General features: G+C 32.6%; 1 protein-coding gene across 1 annotated transcript; it reads left to right on the forward strand.

Annotated features, from left to right (window-relative positions):
* The first annotated feature begins 1234 nt into the window (after positions 1–1234).
* On the forward strand, positions 1235–17187 carry LOC143072331 (solute carrier family 22 member 6-A-like). Its single transcript, XM_076247220.1, has 10 exons — positions 1235–1389; positions 4493–4704; positions 5798–6028; positions 6810–7012; positions 8382–8666; positions 9315–9449; positions 11293–11378; positions 13227–13347; positions 14129–14201; positions 16740–17187. The coding sequence occupies exons 1-10, from the start codon at positions 1254–1256 to the stop codon at positions 16911–16913; spliced, it is 1656 nt and encodes a 551-aa protein (XP_076103335.1). The 5' UTR covers positions 1235–1253; the 3' UTR covers positions 16914–17187.
* The last annotated feature ends 621 nt before the right edge of the window (positions 17188–17808 follow it).

Genomic DNA, 17808 nt, shown 5'->3' on the forward strand with positions numbered 1-17808 from the left:
TGGGGCTTTATGAACGGAGAAAACAACATATTTGTCATGGAGGTATGGCAATGAACATTAGGGTCTTCAAAGATTGACGTAGCATGGGTATTGATAGACCAATTTAGTTTCTTAATTCTGATTTGTATCAACGACCTCACAGCCTTAATTCATTCGGAAAGAGTGTCTACGTCTTCCCTCTTGCGCTTAGCCCATTGCCTAGCATAATCCTCGACTGAATCCATCAGTATTTTGAAGTTGTATTTTCATATGATGGATTTAGGTTCACGGTATTTCGGACCTCTGGATAACACCATTCGCAGAGAAGTGTTATTGACGTTGTTGATGTCATCGGTAATAATGTGACCAGCCAGATTATATGTGAATTGTGAACTTACACAAGTGCAATCAGGAGGTTTAGACTTGAAGTCGTCAATATTGAGATTCTGCAAAACGTGTTTGTAATTGATTTTTAGTAGCAGTTAGTTTGGTATAGGTATAGGTATAAGAAATGATTGGTACATGCTGATCTTTGAAATAAGGAGGTATTTTCGACTGAACTAATTTATGATAAAAAATATTGGATAAGTTGACGCCATCGAGATCTTTGTTGGTAACATTTCGGTGTTGACATGAATATCAATAATGTGGTCATTTTTATAAATTTCCTGTTTACAAAACTTAGCCGTATTTGGCACAACTTACTGGAATTTTGAATCCTCAATGCTCTTCAACTTAGTACTTGTTTGGCTTTATAAATATTTCGATATGAGCGTCACTGTCTTATGTAGACAAAACAACGCGCGTCTGGCGTACTAAATTATAATCTTGGTACTTTTGGCAAAGGAAAGTTAAAGAATTTCTTTTCTCTTTTTCATCTTTTCCAATGCGAACGGGTTTGAAAAGTCGGTGACTTGCAATATCCAAAATGATAACTGTAAGTTTGTATTAGTTTGAATGAGGTCTGTAACAGTGGTTTCCAAATATAAATTGAACATATTTTCCGCAGCGACATCCAGATTATGCGCCGAAATAAATATATTTTTTTGTGTCTATAACCACTGAATAAATCATAACATGTGATAATCAAATCACTTTATTTACTACATTAATGAGGATCACAACACCTAAAATTAACAGTTTGAGAACTGATGAATATTTTAAAATGATAATGAAAGCTCACGCTTTAAGTAATTCATAATACATAGGCATGACATTTCATATACCAAAGATAATGAATTGAAAGTTATGTAAGGGACATATAAGATAAAAAGATGGACCCTGGAGTTCAGGTTGATAAAATATTATATGCTCTAGGGAGTTCAGGAAAATATCAAAGAATCCAATTAGCATTATGTTTTCTTTTTACTTTGGAAAACTCATTTCATCTTATTGCAGCTGTTTACATTGGTGAGTGAAACCTAATTTTCGTTTAAAGATAATAATAAGTTTTAAATTCTAATTCGTGAACTCAAACGAACATAAAATATTCATCAAATAAACACAAACTCTTACATGGGAGACGCCACTTGCAGAGACAAGCGCACATTTTATTTTAAATATGAGTATAATATTGTTGAAAGTTCATATAAATACATAGCTATTAAGCAGCTTGTACTGGTTTCCACATACTTGTGGTCCACAAATCTGAATATAAATAGTATGATTAAAAATATTATTTATTTGGCAAAATGCTACTGTACACTTTGACTGCAATGGCTCGAATGACTTTAAACCACCTGAGTTCACTCGTGCATATCCCAATCGAACCGAACTATGAGACTATGAAAGAAGTCTTGATAGGAAAACTACTCTCTATTTCATCATAAAGTTTATTCTCATCTTATCTTCATGGAAAGTTTCAAGTCTTAGAAAAAGGTTTTATGACATCCTAATTTCAAAAAATAAAAAAGATACGTAAATAAAGGCAACAGTAGTATACTGCTGTTCGAACGTATCAGTTAAACGAAAATTTGCAACAGTCAAAACACAATTGACGGTGGCAACTCTTTAAATGCATTACTGTTAGCCCGATTCTAATGCATTACAAACAGAAACAATACGTAAAAAGTTTTATTTAAATGATTTTGGCACAAAGACGTCGTGGCTAATACCGGACTCACACATTGGCGTATAGACCGACGTGCAGACGGACAGAGAAAATCTACAAAGTCCGTATACTTTATGTGCACGCAAAATAACGCTAAGCAATCGTTAAACGCACGTTGCATAAGTTTCAAGTACGTGGAAATGCAAAGGTATACGATTAGTGAACACTTTAACTCCAGGAAATTTTTATGAAGCAAATTTTCATCTAGCTCTCGATCGATAGCGTTTTTAAGCGTATACCCGTTTGCTACACTCACGTAATGCATACATTACAAACGCGTTGAAAAACGCTATAAATAAGTTTGAGACACGTAAAGGGCACGTTATATAAGCCTCAAGATCGTTCGACTTTTATTCGGACTTTTACTTTGACATGACATGCTTGTAACATACGCCTGGCGTAGTTTCAGCGTTGCCTGACCTTTTAAAAGGCACTCTAGACGTATCAAACGTATTCTGACATTTAACGAAAATTGCTCTAACATTTATATAGTGGGATATGTCCATGAATTTACAAGACCATGTGTACCTAGAAAAAGCTAGTACAAACAATAAAATTGAGAATGGAAATGGGGAATATGACAAAAGACAACAACCCGACCAAAGAGCAGATAACAGCCGTATGCTACCTTTATATGGGTCTTCAATGCAGCGAGAAAATCCCGCACCCAGAGGTTGGCTTCAGTTCGTCCCTAAATAAATATGTGTTCTATTTCACTGAGTAAAACATCCCATAATTATAAAATAAAAGTACATGGGTAGGATTGCTAATGTGACAACTCTCCACAAGAGACCAAATGACACAGAAATTAACAAATGTGTATATAGGTAATCGTACGGCCTTCAACAAAACCAATACCCCGCATAGTCAGATATAAAAGGCCCCGATATCACAAATGTAAAACGATTCAAACGAGAAAACAAACGGCCTAAATAATGTACTAAAAAACGAAAAAAACAAGTATGCAACACAGAAACAAACCACAGCCACTAAAATAAAGGCTCCTGACTTGTGACAGGAAAATACATACCGATTGTGGTGGGGTTAAACATGATAGGGGGATTTCAACCCCACCCCCTAACCTAAGAACATGTGCCATTACAGGTGCCAGACACGCAAACAGCGCGGGTAATCATACCAGGTACGACCGGGACGCGTCTCATATACGTTCAGGGACATTATTCCTTCAAAGCGTGCATTTCATTTACTTTAGACAAACGCCAGACATAATACCAACACCCGTTTCCTGAACGCCCGATAAACGCGTATGTACGCTTCTCGTACGCCCTAAACACGCTTTTAAAATCTCGTTGAGCACACGATACAAATATTATTGACAAGTTGGATACGTCAAAAATAACACGTATAGTCAGCGTACGTGGTTTTTAACTAAGATACATTAATTTTGCCGTACAATTTTCTACATAAGAAAATGCCTGTACCAAGTCAGGAAAATGACAGTTGTTATTCATTAGGTTGAGCTTTGGACTTCCATTTGATAAGGGACTTTCCTTTTTGAATTTTCTTCAGAGTTCAGTATTTTTGTAATTTTACTTTTTAATGCCTGTACCAAGGCAGGAATATGATCGTTGTTTTCCATTCGTTTGGTGTGTTAAATTGAGCTTTTGGCTTTGCCATTCCATAAAGGACTCCCGTTTGAATATTCCTAGGAGTTCGGTATTTTTGTTATTTATCATTTCTTTTTTAAAATAATTACATCCATGAATAAAGATTCTTTGAAAGTTACTGACATCATGCTAAAGTTACGGACATCCCTATTGGTATAAGGAAAAAAGTTACTGACAAGTTGTTTTGAAGTTACTGACATCATAAGTGTTTTAGCAAATCGTGCTGTAATCGTTTATTTTGTAGTAACAAACCACGTTTTACATTGCAGAGTTTCCCTAAAAGATTTATATAACTTTTTAATTACTGAACATTTCTTTTGTATTCATGGTATTGTAATTATATAGGAGCAAACTTCCTAACCGAAGCCAGGCGGCTCCATCTTGGGCTGTGGGTAACTTAAGTTACCCACGGCCGTTTAAGCACAGTGGGCGTACGTCGGTGTTAAACACTGATGTGTGACGCCGGTATAAATGTGACTTCTTACAAATAAAAACTTTAAAACTTAGAGTTATTGCGTTTTCTCTTAGGTTCAAATTTGGTAATAAAATCACATCAAAACGGCGATTTTGAGGTAGGTGTTATTTCATTTCGATAATATTGTAGTAATCGAACATTTGTTGGCCCAAGTATTTCAAAATTGCAAGTCCCTAATTAGTAACGATATGTCAACTCTGGATTTATTGGTAACTTTTAGCCATTGAAAATAAAATTGTTACATATGATTGCATTGAATGTTATTTCATGGTAAACAACTTCATCCCTATTGGAATTCAGGATACAGACCATCATACCAATGTCAAGACATCAATACCACATCATATTTACAGGCACATGACCATAACAACATATCGGATATAAACGTCCAGTATGATAAATGTAAAATCAATATTTTTGTTAATTCATCGGACTATGAATACCAATACACCGAGGGTTGTCTTAATGGCTACAGCTACGATATTCCCGAGGATCGATCCACAGTAACAGAAGTAAGTACTTCATAAAGGACTTTTTACAGTAATCCCCGATTATAGCTCCAAATGTTAATAGTTATCAAAGGTACCAGGATTATAATTTGATACGCCAGACGCGCGTTCTGTCTACATAAGACTCATCAATAACGCTCAGATCAAAATTGTTATAAAGCCAAACAAGTACAAAGTTGGAGAGCATTGAAGACCCAAAATTCCCAAAAAGTTGTGCCAAATACGGCTAAGGTAATCTATTCCTTGGGATAAGAAAATCCGAAGTTTTTCGAAAATTTTAAGGTTTTGTAACGGAAAATTTATAAAGATGCCGATACAATTGATATTCATGTGAACACCGAAGTGCTGACTACTGGGCTAGCTGGTGATACCCTCGGGACGAAACGTCCACCAGCAGTGGCATCGACCTAATGGTGTAAATTGTTGTCAAAGGTACGAGGATTATAATTTAATACGCCAGACGCGCGTTTCGTCTACGTAAGATTCATTAAACCTGTATCATTTGTTATAGTTAATATAGTTAATTTGAGATAACTACTTAATATTTTTGCATACAATTATGAAAAATACTAAGAACGAACAATATAAGATATGATCAACATTATTAAATACACGGATTGGCTTGGCTAACTTATATGATGAAGAAGAAAAAAACTAGGAACATCCGAAAATCAAATAAAAAAATACTTACACCTAGACAAAAATAAAAAAGTCAAATAACCAACACAAAACCAATCATAAACCGTGGTTTAATTCATATGTCTCAACTGACAAGAAGAACGACTGGTTGATTGTGACTGAACAAAAAGGAAAATCTTAATATTTATCAAACGTAATGTTTTACTATGTCTTGATGGCAATAGACAATATACTCACATAATGTAGACTTATATTTCTTCAATATTTGCTTTCAACAACAGTTTCAACAACAAATAGAAGTGTTTAACGACCTTGACTGGGTATACAGCCCTTGCATGGTCGGCACAGTTTCAATTAAAATTGTACAGGTTTAGTACATTTTTATCAATTTACTATGATTTCACTTTTGTTTTCAAATAATGTTCACTACTATAATTTAAAATGTGATTTGTTTAAGTGGAATCTTGTTTGTTCTGGTGCAGAGAGATCTGAACTTGCTAAAACAATGATCATGCTTGGACAAGCAGTCGGTGCCGTTATTTTTTCACCTATAGCAGACAGGTTTGGTAGAAAAACTGGAAGTGTCATATCAAGAATTCTTTACTTCATAACAGCTTTAGCAACAGTTTTCACACCCAACATTGAAGTGTTCTTACTATTCAGGTTTTTGCAGGGGACATTTCAAGGGGTATGTATAGTCAAGACATAAAGTCATGGTAAAATATGTCCGGGCGGACACAAATTACTAGTACATGTATAAAAGGTCCATGGATACATGGTTTACTAGTATTTTTATTCCAATGTTGGCAATTTAGGTCCTCGGATAAATTATCCAAGGCATTCATGTCCATGTTCTTAACATTCCTAGTTGACAATTTATTGTCCTATAGTTTACAGGAACATTCTTTGTGAAGTTGACCTTAGATGTTTCTTATGTTTTTTTTATCATATAGCTATACGACTGTTTCGATTCCTATACATCCTTGATTTTCAAGTAGTTGTTATTTATACACATATTCTAATTTTCTAAAACAAGTGTAGCAATATCCATTTGAAGATTTGTAAAACGATCTTTTTAATGTATATATTCGAAGACAATAACATTATATCGTTAATGAATGTTCATAGCGATAACTGATCTTTTGTAAACGAAGTTTTCCTCTTCTAATTTCAGGAACCAGCAGTTTACAATGATCACAAAAAAATCATTTGGTAGCGCTTTGTATAGATCTGTTTCAATTATCTTTAGTGATTTCATTATATTTTAAAAATAACATTTTGTCAAGTAGGTTGTTGCCTCATATAAAATGTGTAAGGTTAGATAAGGTATACTCTGTGCATACTTGGACACTCGCTCAAAAATGTCTAAAGTTTATAATTTTCAAATTTCGTTATCAGTTTTCGTCTTTGTGTATCAAATACAGGGAAAAGTTGAAACATATCACTTTTTTATCAATGTTTCTATTCAGGGGAGTGTTATGACGAATACGATAATGTATATTGAAATTATGCCAAAGGAGTTACGCCATCGCTCAGAAGGTCTTATGTTAACTGCATGGACAACAGGTCTTGTCCTCACAACTATGATTGGATACTTATGTAGGAATATGTCATGGCGTTATATGCAGTTGATCTTGTCACTTCTAACATGTCATACGCTTTTTGATTGGCTGTAAGTATAACATAATAAACACCTTTTTGATTGGCTGTAAGTATGACATAATAAACACCCATTATCCAAATAAAACCATACCATTGATGGTGCAGAATAAGTATTAAAAAAAAACAGAAAAAGTTGAAAAAATGATTTATGAATGTTATTGGTTCCAATGACAATTTCTTCCTACAACATAACGCACACGAACTGTGGTTCACAATAAATGACAAGTTATATCAACATTGGTCCATTTTGGGAGTGTTACAGACTTGCCTTTTTTTAATCAAAGCGTTTGAAATGCTTTGGCAGTTATGTAAGTAATATCTAAGAATATATATATATATGAATTCTGATATGGGTCGGATTGACAAATGTGTTATGTTATTCCATAAATTGATATTACTTTTTAGTTTTAATTAAAGGAACTAAAGAGTCGGATGATCGGTTCCTTTAAAATATCATAAATAGATATAGAAAGATGTGGTGTGAGTGCCAATGAGACACCTCTCCATCCAAATAACAATTTATAAAAGTAAACCATTATAGGTCTATGTACGGCTTTCAACACGGAGCCTTGGGTCACACAGAACAATAAGCCATAAATGGCCCCAAAATTACTAGTGTAAAACCATATATTTGTAATTAAAACTTACATCTTAAAAAATATTACTAACTGGTTTTAATTGGGTTTTATTCTATGAAGGAACTAGACTTATCAAACCTAAATGTAAGTGTTGGTCGATTATGTAATATAGTTGAGGATGAATTGATAAACGTTTTCTAAATTATCTAAATTATCTAAAAGATTTTAGAGGAAATACTCTTAAATTAGATGATAATATACTCTTAGTATTATTTGAATGTCTCTGTTCAATGACAAATTATCTAAATTGTCTAAAAGATTTTAGAGAAAATACCCTCAAATCAGATGATGGTATACTCTTAATATTATAAAAGAATGTCTGTTCAATGACAAAAAGAATTTATTTATAAAAATGCCCTCCCCCCTAAAAAAGACTTTTATGACACTGTCACACAAGCGAGAGGCTAAGCTAGCTATAATATCAGGTTTTATTTATAATAATTATTATTTCTACACAACGAAGTACCTATACCAAGTCGAGAGTATGAGCGTTGTTTTCTATTCGTTTGATGTACATGTGAGCTTTTGGTTTTTCTATTTGATAAGGGACTTTCCGATATGAATTTTTCTTGAAGCTGGTATTTTTTGTTATTTTACTTCTTGTTACACAAAGTACGAATAATTACTATTTACGGCGTATTTTTATATCTTATTAACAGAAATAGTAATGCCAATAACTAAATATTAAATAGCATACATACACACATTTTAATGGCATTATAATTTACATACCTTCCTCAGTTTTTTAGATGAATCACTCAGATGGCTTGTAGCAAACGGTAAAAGGGACCAGACCGAAAAAGTATTGAAAAAAGCATGCAGAATGAACAATGTTTCTTACGAAAATGTAACAGAAAACGTTCTTTTATCAAAGGAAATTAACATTATTGCTCTTGAGGAGACAAACGAACTGAACCCTGGAAAAGAAAATGGACTCAAAAAGGAAAAAGTTGAGAGATACACAGTTTTTACACTTTTAAAACATAAAAGAATCCTTCTCGGATCAGTAGTATTATGGATAGCATGGTAAGTCATATCATTCCACTACTAGTGAGAAGGGTTATCGTTTTTTTTAATCGTGGTAATGTGTCATATTAATATAGGGGTATTCTTTTAATCATATTTTGAGATTTCTTCGTATTATGATTTCTTAGTAATATCTTTTAAACTCGTTCATAATTATTGAATTATATCATTTGTTATTATCAATTAGAAAATTAGGCATTATATATATATGTGCATTTTGTTTTTATTTCTTCATTCTACATATTGGCCATCCTTCTGGTAGCTCTTCTTTGCTAGTTTTTAGTGTTTTAGTTTGAACACATAAGAGGGTTTACGTAAACCTGTTTTAACTTTCCCATTTGTTGTGTCTGCACCAAGCAGTGCACTCGTTCCGTAGAAAGACAAAACATTAGACTTACTATTAAATATGTTCATTTCATATCATGTTATTCGTTGGTTAATGGAGTCTAGCTTTAATTTGACTTTGTCAGTTATTGTGGAATTCTCCGTTTAAGATATGCCAAGGAGTTCTGTATTTTTTTCCTACTTTTTTCTTATGAAAAGGATTAGATATTGTTCTCACAGGATGTTCTTTTTCTATTTTTCTCAAAGAACATTTTTAATTATGCAGGTTATTAAAATCTATTATTTTTGTTTTATTTCTTGCAGGATAACGAATACACTTACTTACTATGGTTTAATGCTGACAACATCAAAACTTTCTGGAGATAGATTTTTGAACAATGTTATAGCAAGTCTAGCAGAATATCCTGCGGTTATATTACAGCAGAGTCTCATTAACCGGTATGTTTTTACATATAAAAAATGATTTCTATACTAAACCACTAGCACATTATACGATATTTGAAAGGACACATCCAAAAAGTTAGTGCCATGTCATTATTTCAGTTGACCCAACGCGTTTGTTTGAAACATTTGAATGTGGTATAGTTGGATTGAGTGCCTACATCATTGATATGATTATCATGTTGCTGTAAATTTATTGTTTATAATATATTGAATTATAAAAAAAACGTGTTTCTTCCCAACATAAAGGTGTCCTTAGACAGATTTGACACAACTTTCCGCTATTTTAAGTTTTCAGGGTTTTACAACTACCTAGTATGTATGTTTTTTTATTCGAACGTATTTGATCAATTTTTGTCCTCGTCCGGCGCACTAAATTACAAGCCGAATATGTTTGGTGACGTTGTTCTAAATAACAAAAAGGACATTGGTAAATTAAAAATAGAAGAAAGACCAACACTAAAACATTGACAAACGTTGACAAAAGACAGGACGAATTCATTTATTCGCAATTATCTTTTGAAAAAGTAAGGTTGCAAGTTAAGAAACACTTTGCGTTCTTTTATTTAATGGACGAATAAGAATATTGTGTAGCTAATTAATCCATATCAAACATGATTTAGTCATTAGTATAAAAAAAGCATATAAAAATATACTTTAGACTAGATCCATCTATGTAGTCATATACTATACATGATATATAATACATGCATGATGTGAGCCCAACATAAATTTGTCTTTAGTTTAAACAGTATTTATTAATGAAAAATGTCAAGACAAATATTACAATGTTACATAAAGTTCAAATATGGGATTCGGAAACAAGTTTGGAAAAACTTTTATAAATCCGTCTCCCTAAAAAAAAACAAAAAAAAATCTATTTAACATACAATATTACGTGCCAACAGTATATTCATTTTATGGTAGCATATGATACATTGAATAAATAAACACACACACACACGCAAAAAAAAAAAATAATAATAAAAAAAAATACAAAAAATACAAAACAAATAAAATAAAGGAAAACAATAAAAAGTGAGGGAAAAAAAACAAAAAAAACAAAAAAAAAAACAAACGACAAAAACAGTCAACTCTTATTTACTTTTCTAGACAGTCACTGGAACCAACACACACGTTCGACCACAATCAATTACAACGGACAATCCACTCGATTTTACATCATATTTAAAAAAAAAAGTATAAATATATAATATATATACATATACTAGATTAACTTTCAAAACGTTTTGTTTTATTTATGTATTCAGAAACTTTATGAAATATTTGCATATTGTCCTCGTCAGCTTTTAGACCATCCCCATATAAGATAATCTTAAGATTAAAACAAGAGATCGTCCCGATAGTATCCCTTCGAATTTCATTATATTTTGGACATTTGAAGAAATAATGAGAAGTAGTTTCAACTCGACCACAGGAACACAGTGCGTTCTCGATTAGATTTTTTTTTAAATAGATGGTCCCTTAGAACACTACTCTGGAGCCTTATTCTTGCTAAGCATATCTGTTCTCTTCTACAGCCGAAGTGAAAATACAATGGTATTTTATTAATATTTTGAGAGAGATAAGTCTTAAAACCCGATTTTGATTGATTTAGACGGATGTCGTCAGGAATATTGTTCCAAAGGTTTACTACGGCTGGTAGAAATGACTTTTGATAATAGCTTGTTCTGCATAATACAGTTTGTAAATTTGAAGACCCCCTGGTCTTTAAAGGAGGAACAATTATTCACAATGCCATTTTTTTTTAAATTTAATTCATTGATCATCCTTATTGTGTTCAATGGCAGTTAAAAATAAAATGCCCAACTGTTTTCAGGATTGGACGAAAATCTACATTAGTTATTTTTCATGGAATTGCTGGTGTATCCTTAGTGCTAGCCACGGTTTGCACAACGTACGGAAGTGAGTAATTCAGGCCACAATAGTTTATAAAGATTCAAATCTTATAAAACGATTAGTAATAGAAAATTTTTAGGCTACAAACAGAAAGTAAGGGAATATCACACTCGGTAAACATGTCATCGAAATAGGAAAGTGGGATTGTGTACGTTGTTCCTGTACTGGATTTATTACACACACTTCAATCATCACTATAAAATTAGTTTTCTCATTATTGTAAATTATTATTAAGTTTCTAATTAGTGAACAAAGGTACCAGGATTATAATTAAATACGCCAGCCGCGCGTTTCGTCTACATAAGACTCATCAGTGACGCTCAGATCAAAAACGTTATCAAGCCAAACCAGTACAAAGTTGAAGAGCATTGAGGACACAAAATTCCAAAAAGTTGTGCCAAATACGGCTAAGGTAATCTATTCCTGTGATAAGGAAATCCTTAGTTTTTCGAAAATTCATTGTTTTGGTACAGAAAATTTATAAAAATGACCATATAATTGATATTAATTTCAACAACGAAGTGCTGACTACTGGGCTGATGATACCCTCTGGACGAAACGTACAATATACAAAAAAAAAGAGGCGAAATATATCACTTATAAAAAGTAAAATCCAAAGTTTCGTCCCCGAGGGTATCGCTTATAAAGTTTCGTTCAAACTAATTCGTCTTAAAATTAACTAACAAAACCATGGCAAAAAATGAAAAAAAAACATAAAAATACGCAACGGTAAACAAAAAACAAAAACAACATAGAAATCTAAAGACTGAGATGATCCGAGATGCTCTGGAAGGGAAAGCAAATACTGCTCCACACAAAGGACCCGTCGTGTTACTCATGTAAGTGCAAAGTCAATGATAAGTCTTATTCAGTTGGTCATTTTTAATATTGTGGTTAAGACAATTGGAACATATCCGTCGTCGTCTGTTAAACAAATATTACATAAATGACAAACAACTTGTGGTGGCGTGCGTAAACATTTCGAAGGGATGATTTCAACTTAAACAATCGGAACTCTATCTTTAACAGCTTCCTTGTGAGCAGCAACCCTCTATCAAAGAAATCCTGACAGGAAATGTTAGCTATCAACTATCGTATCAACTGGTAGATATAAACTCCGAATTTTGGCGCTACTGGCATTTTGCTTCATAGAAACGGAAAATTCACAATTGGAAAGCTGAAATTGTCTTGTTTGTCTAAAACTCTCATTGCCAGTAAAGTTAAAGATAATGAATTTGCAAGTCGGCAAAGAGAAGTGCATAATTTCAAAAGGACTGAGTTTCAATATATGTTCTGGTATTCTTAAAGCTTCAAATCGCTTCACATTGCGTTCGTATTTCAAATAAAGAAATAGACGAAAGAAAGATTTTTTTTGGAATATATGTGAAGGGATCTTTTTCTTGTTACCTATACACATATTAACATTTTCTTTCAAAATCAAGGCAATGAAGGCATTTCCTTTTAGGTCTGTTATTTCATAATTGTGACGTAGTTAACATATCTTAATCAACATAATCGACCATGAACAGCATTTCTTGTGATCAGAGGTATCCATAATAAGTTTAAGTATATCAAAAACTAATATCTGGTGATTATCTGCAGAATGTTGATTAAAGGTCCGTAACGCTTTATGCAGCATACAGCTGGCATAAATAGGCCTTGTCACACCGTAATTTTACCTCCTTGGTAAAATGTAGAGTGATTTGATCATATGAAGACAATTAACAGCTGATTTGTATCGAATTTATTGTATGAGTGGGGGTTTCTTTCCGAAATCATACATCGAATTGACATTTTGAATCATTTTACGTTTTAAGTATTGTTAACATTTAATTGTGATTTCCGTCATTGCAGGTGAATACTCGTGGCTTCCAATACTAGGTACTGTCTTCTCCTTTGTCGGTAGATTTGCTATCACGGGATCTTTTAGTACTGTATTTCTATATACACCAGAATTGTATCCAACAAATTTAAGGTATTGAACAGTGTAATTTTAGTTAATTGTTTGATTGCCGTAGATACTACACAATTTTTCTGGACAAAAACAAAACATTAATGAAGTTTGGAAATTCTAAAATATTAAATGAAAAGAAAAAACTAACTGGACATGAACAAAACGAACAAAATGTGTTGTCTATTGTCAAATATGCCAGAGATAAAACCGTAGCTCAAACGGTTTCATGTTCATGTGATCTGTCAATTTAAAAATAAGTATTTCTTGAAAATTTTCAATACCAAAGCACTGCAGTAAAATCTTATACTTTGAACCTGCTTCCCTTGTTCTTGAAGTGCATTATCAATAATTGGAAACATTTATATAGAGTTCGTTGTTTTCTATATTGCTTCAACTAACTTTAATTCCTGTAATTCAAATTGCAGATTCGTCGCAATTTCTTTTAAAAACATTTTTCTATTGATTGCCAAAAAACATGGTATCTCTTACTGCATCTGGTAAGTTAAATTGATACCATTTGTATTATAAATATTGTTACATTCGAGAGAAAAAAATGAAGGTTAGGTCTCAACATTGAATATTGACCAATTTTGTTCTATGTTGTCATTTCTTTGATGTGTACATATATCACTTGCAACACCCATATATTAGCAAAAATTACATTAATGAGTCTTGTTATTATTTATACTCTCATTCATGTGTGCTGAATCGTTTTGGATTATTATATATCATTGTAAATTCTATAGTATCATTCCGAATTTCACAACATAACTTTAAAGAGACAATTGACCATGTGTTGTAGAAATGTTGGATTGGGTATGGCTTCAACTGTTGCAAGAGCAGGATCAATGATGTCACCCTTTGCTATAACATTGGTAAGTATTTACAATATGATTAGAACGAAATATTTAGTATACGGCAATGCGATAACAATAATTAATAAACATAAAAGACATTAAGAGGGTAACATAGTCTTCATCTGTTAGAATAGAACTTGAATATCAAGCATTCGGCAATCCTCGGTAGAATCCGCTTCTCTCCTTCTATCCTCTTAGATGAGGGTACGGAATCGGCCGAGTTGTGACGAATGGAATATCAAGCTCTAGATTGTCTTGAAAATTATGCATAAATCTAACAGAACCAGTTTGAAGTCTGTCATTCAAAGCTTTTCCTCCAAAATATATAAAACCAATAAGATATGATTATTTGTCAAGGATAAGACAAATACTGATGAGAGTCCTAACTGAGGACAGGCAGTTGCAACTAAATCAGGGTTAATTAAAAACCAATTGTTCAGAGAACCATTGATGGTCTTTCCACCAGTAAGGATCTTTTTTATATAAAAATATTAAAATTCGGTTTTTTAAATGTCAATTTTAGCGTCAAATGACAGCTTATTGGACGCTGATTCCAAAAATATATGGTTTCTATACAAAAAGATATACATAAAGGATATCATTTTTTACTTCCGGTTTAAAAAATGTTATTTCCGGTATGTTTTGATAGTTTACGTGACACTGATTCCAAAAATAGATGGTTCTATATACTTTTACATTAAATTAGTACAAAAAATGGCTACTTCCGGTTTACAAAAGGTCACTTCCGGTTGGCTTTTTCAAGGTCACATTGCTTGCAACCTTTTGCCAAAATTCCCATGGCTTTATCATGTATATATAAGAGGAAAAAGCAAAGGTCAAAATCTAGAACGTTAAATTTACCTATGACCTTGAGCTCAATTTCAAGGTCATCAACCAAGGACCTCAAATCAAAAGACTGTAGGCCTCTACTTTATATTGTTAATGAGTTATATTACCATACAACTAGTATTAGATATAAAAGGGGGCAAAACTCGCATTAAATGTTACGTACCCTTTTAAGTAAAATTTACATGTTACGACATGTCGCAACTAACAATTGTGTGAAAATATTTTGTCGATATCTTGTATGATTTCTGAAAATAAGAGATAACAAGCCAAAATCAAAAACTTGAACATGACCTTGACCTTTGACCTTGACCTCATTTTCATACTTTTTGAGCAAGGGCCTCAAATCAAAAGACCCTAGGCCTCTATCACTTATGGTTTTCCAGTTACAAATTTATTTCACTTATTTCAATACAAAAGGGGAAATTACTCTCATATGGGGTCTTCGTAAAGCTTCGGTCAAAATAAAACGTAACATCCTGAGGATATAACGAGCAATTTGGAAAAATAAATTTGTCGCTTTCTTTTACGGTTGCGGAGGAGATCTGATAACAAGAAAAACAGTGTTTGGGGAGATAACTCTTACAAAGAAAAGTGTTCGGTTAAACAGGGTGAGTTTCAAAAGCGTATAGACTGTATGATCTCATATACAAAAAAACTAAGCGACATCTTTTGAGACATTTTTACACCGCAAGAAAAAAATTAGGCGGAAGAAAAAAAAAATAATCAGAACAAAATCAATAGGTCTTTCCACACGAAAGGTGGAAAGACCTAAATATAATATGTTGAAGCCACCCCTTATTAATCTCGATCATTTAATAAGACTCAACAATAGCATACAATAAAACCCAGTGAAGGAAACAATTAAAAACTCTAAAATCACGGTATGATATGTAATAAAAACACATAAAAAATAACTAATACTGCAGATTTAAAACATGAACTGGTGCAATTTCCAAATCAAAAATCAAACTATATATATCTATACAGAAAAGTACTGATTGCAAAAAACAGGAAATGCAGTGATTCATCAGTTTATCAAGTCACTGACACAGATTTGAAGGAATATTCCTTTAAGTGATGGCTTTGTAATCAATCTGGATGGTAAATAAACTCCTTGAATCATACTTCCATAATGAAACCCTCTATTGCTTTTACTGTTTTTAAAAACGTAAATTTCTTGTCTATTGAAAAGGTCTAGAAAAAGTTTTGAGCAATTTATGATATCAATAATCCTGTTGTATATATTCTTTGTAAAATAATGAAAATAATACGTAAATTATAATCCAATTGTTTACTACAAACAAACGCATATACTTGACCAAGAAAGATATAATATTTATACGAAGGAGCCAACCTGGAAAAATAACAAAGAATCCTACTGCCTTGATTAATCATAATTTTCAGTATAGATGGTACCATGTGCAATTCTTACATAGCAAGGTCTAAAAAAAACATCCGTCAAATAAGATTTAGTACGACTAATTTCAATCGAAAAGTAAGAAAAATCTAGATTATTTGCAGAAAATATATCATCTCATTGTTGCTTGTAATGCAAACTTTTTAGACCTTTTTTAACAGATTTTAAACCAGGCATGCAAAATGGTCCGACATTACTATTTCAAAAACAAATGAAATCTGTACCAGAGAGTACATACGGATAGGTAAAATGAGAACACAAAATATTGTATTATAAGTTTTATGTTTTAGGCAGAATATATATCTTGGGGACCAGCTGCAGTGTTCGCTACAATGAATGTTATTGTTACCATTTCTTTACTGACATTACCAGAGACAATGGGACGAGAACTTCCTACCACTATAACTGAATTGAAAGATTGGTATAAAGACAAGGGTGGCCATGGAACTAAAGCCAAACACTGACAACTATAATTATCTCAATTTAACTGCTAAAAAATTGTAATCAGAAGTGCCTATCATATTTTGCACAGAGAGATATTTGCATGTATGTCCTTATGTACACTACTGAGTGTGCGATTCATAAGGCGTTCTACAGATTTCAAATTGCTACTTTAATGTTTAAATTTCAGATCAGTGACAAACTGGCTTCGAGCCTACTAATCCTCTATATGAAATCATTAGTGGGTCTTGTACATTCATGTAATATTTGATCTTGTATTAAAAGTTTTACGCTTCCTCCTCTGTTTATATTTTCTCTCATTTCATCATATCTGTTAGTTTGGACATATTATGTTCTTGAGAGAGGCGAAAGATACCAAAGGGATATTCAAACTCACAAATCCAAAATTAACGGACAGCGCAATGACAACAAATAAAGGCAAATACAACCAACAATACACATAGCACAACACAAAATACCAAAGACTGAATAATTTATGAATGGACATTTGAACAGATGATCCTCAAAAGATTGGATAGCCTTATCAAATGTTTCATGTTTCTACAATGGACGGCCAATTGGTTGATAATAGCAATAAACAAGAATGTGTCCAAAGTACACGGATGCCCCACTTGCACTATTATTTTACATGTTCAATAGACCGTGAAATTGGGTGAAAAATCTAATTTGGCATTAAATTAGAAAGATCACACCATAGGGAACATGTGTACTAAGTTTCAAGTTGATTGGACTACAACTTCATCAAAAACTACCTTGACCAAAAACTTTAACCTGAAACTCACACTTTCATTTTCTATGTTCAGTGGACCGTGAAATTGGGGTCAAAAATTTAACTTGGCTGTAAAATTAGAAAGATCATATCATAAGGAACATGTGTACTAAGTTTCAAGTTGATTG

Source organism: Mytilus galloprovincialis, chromosome 4 (assembly GCF_965363235.1).
Source record: "Mytilus galloprovincialis chromosome 4, xbMytGall1.hap1.1, whole genome shotgun sequence".
Classification (NCBI taxonomy): domain Eukaryota; kingdom Metazoa; phylum Mollusca; class Bivalvia; order Mytilida; family Mytilidae; genus Mytilus; species Mytilus galloprovincialis.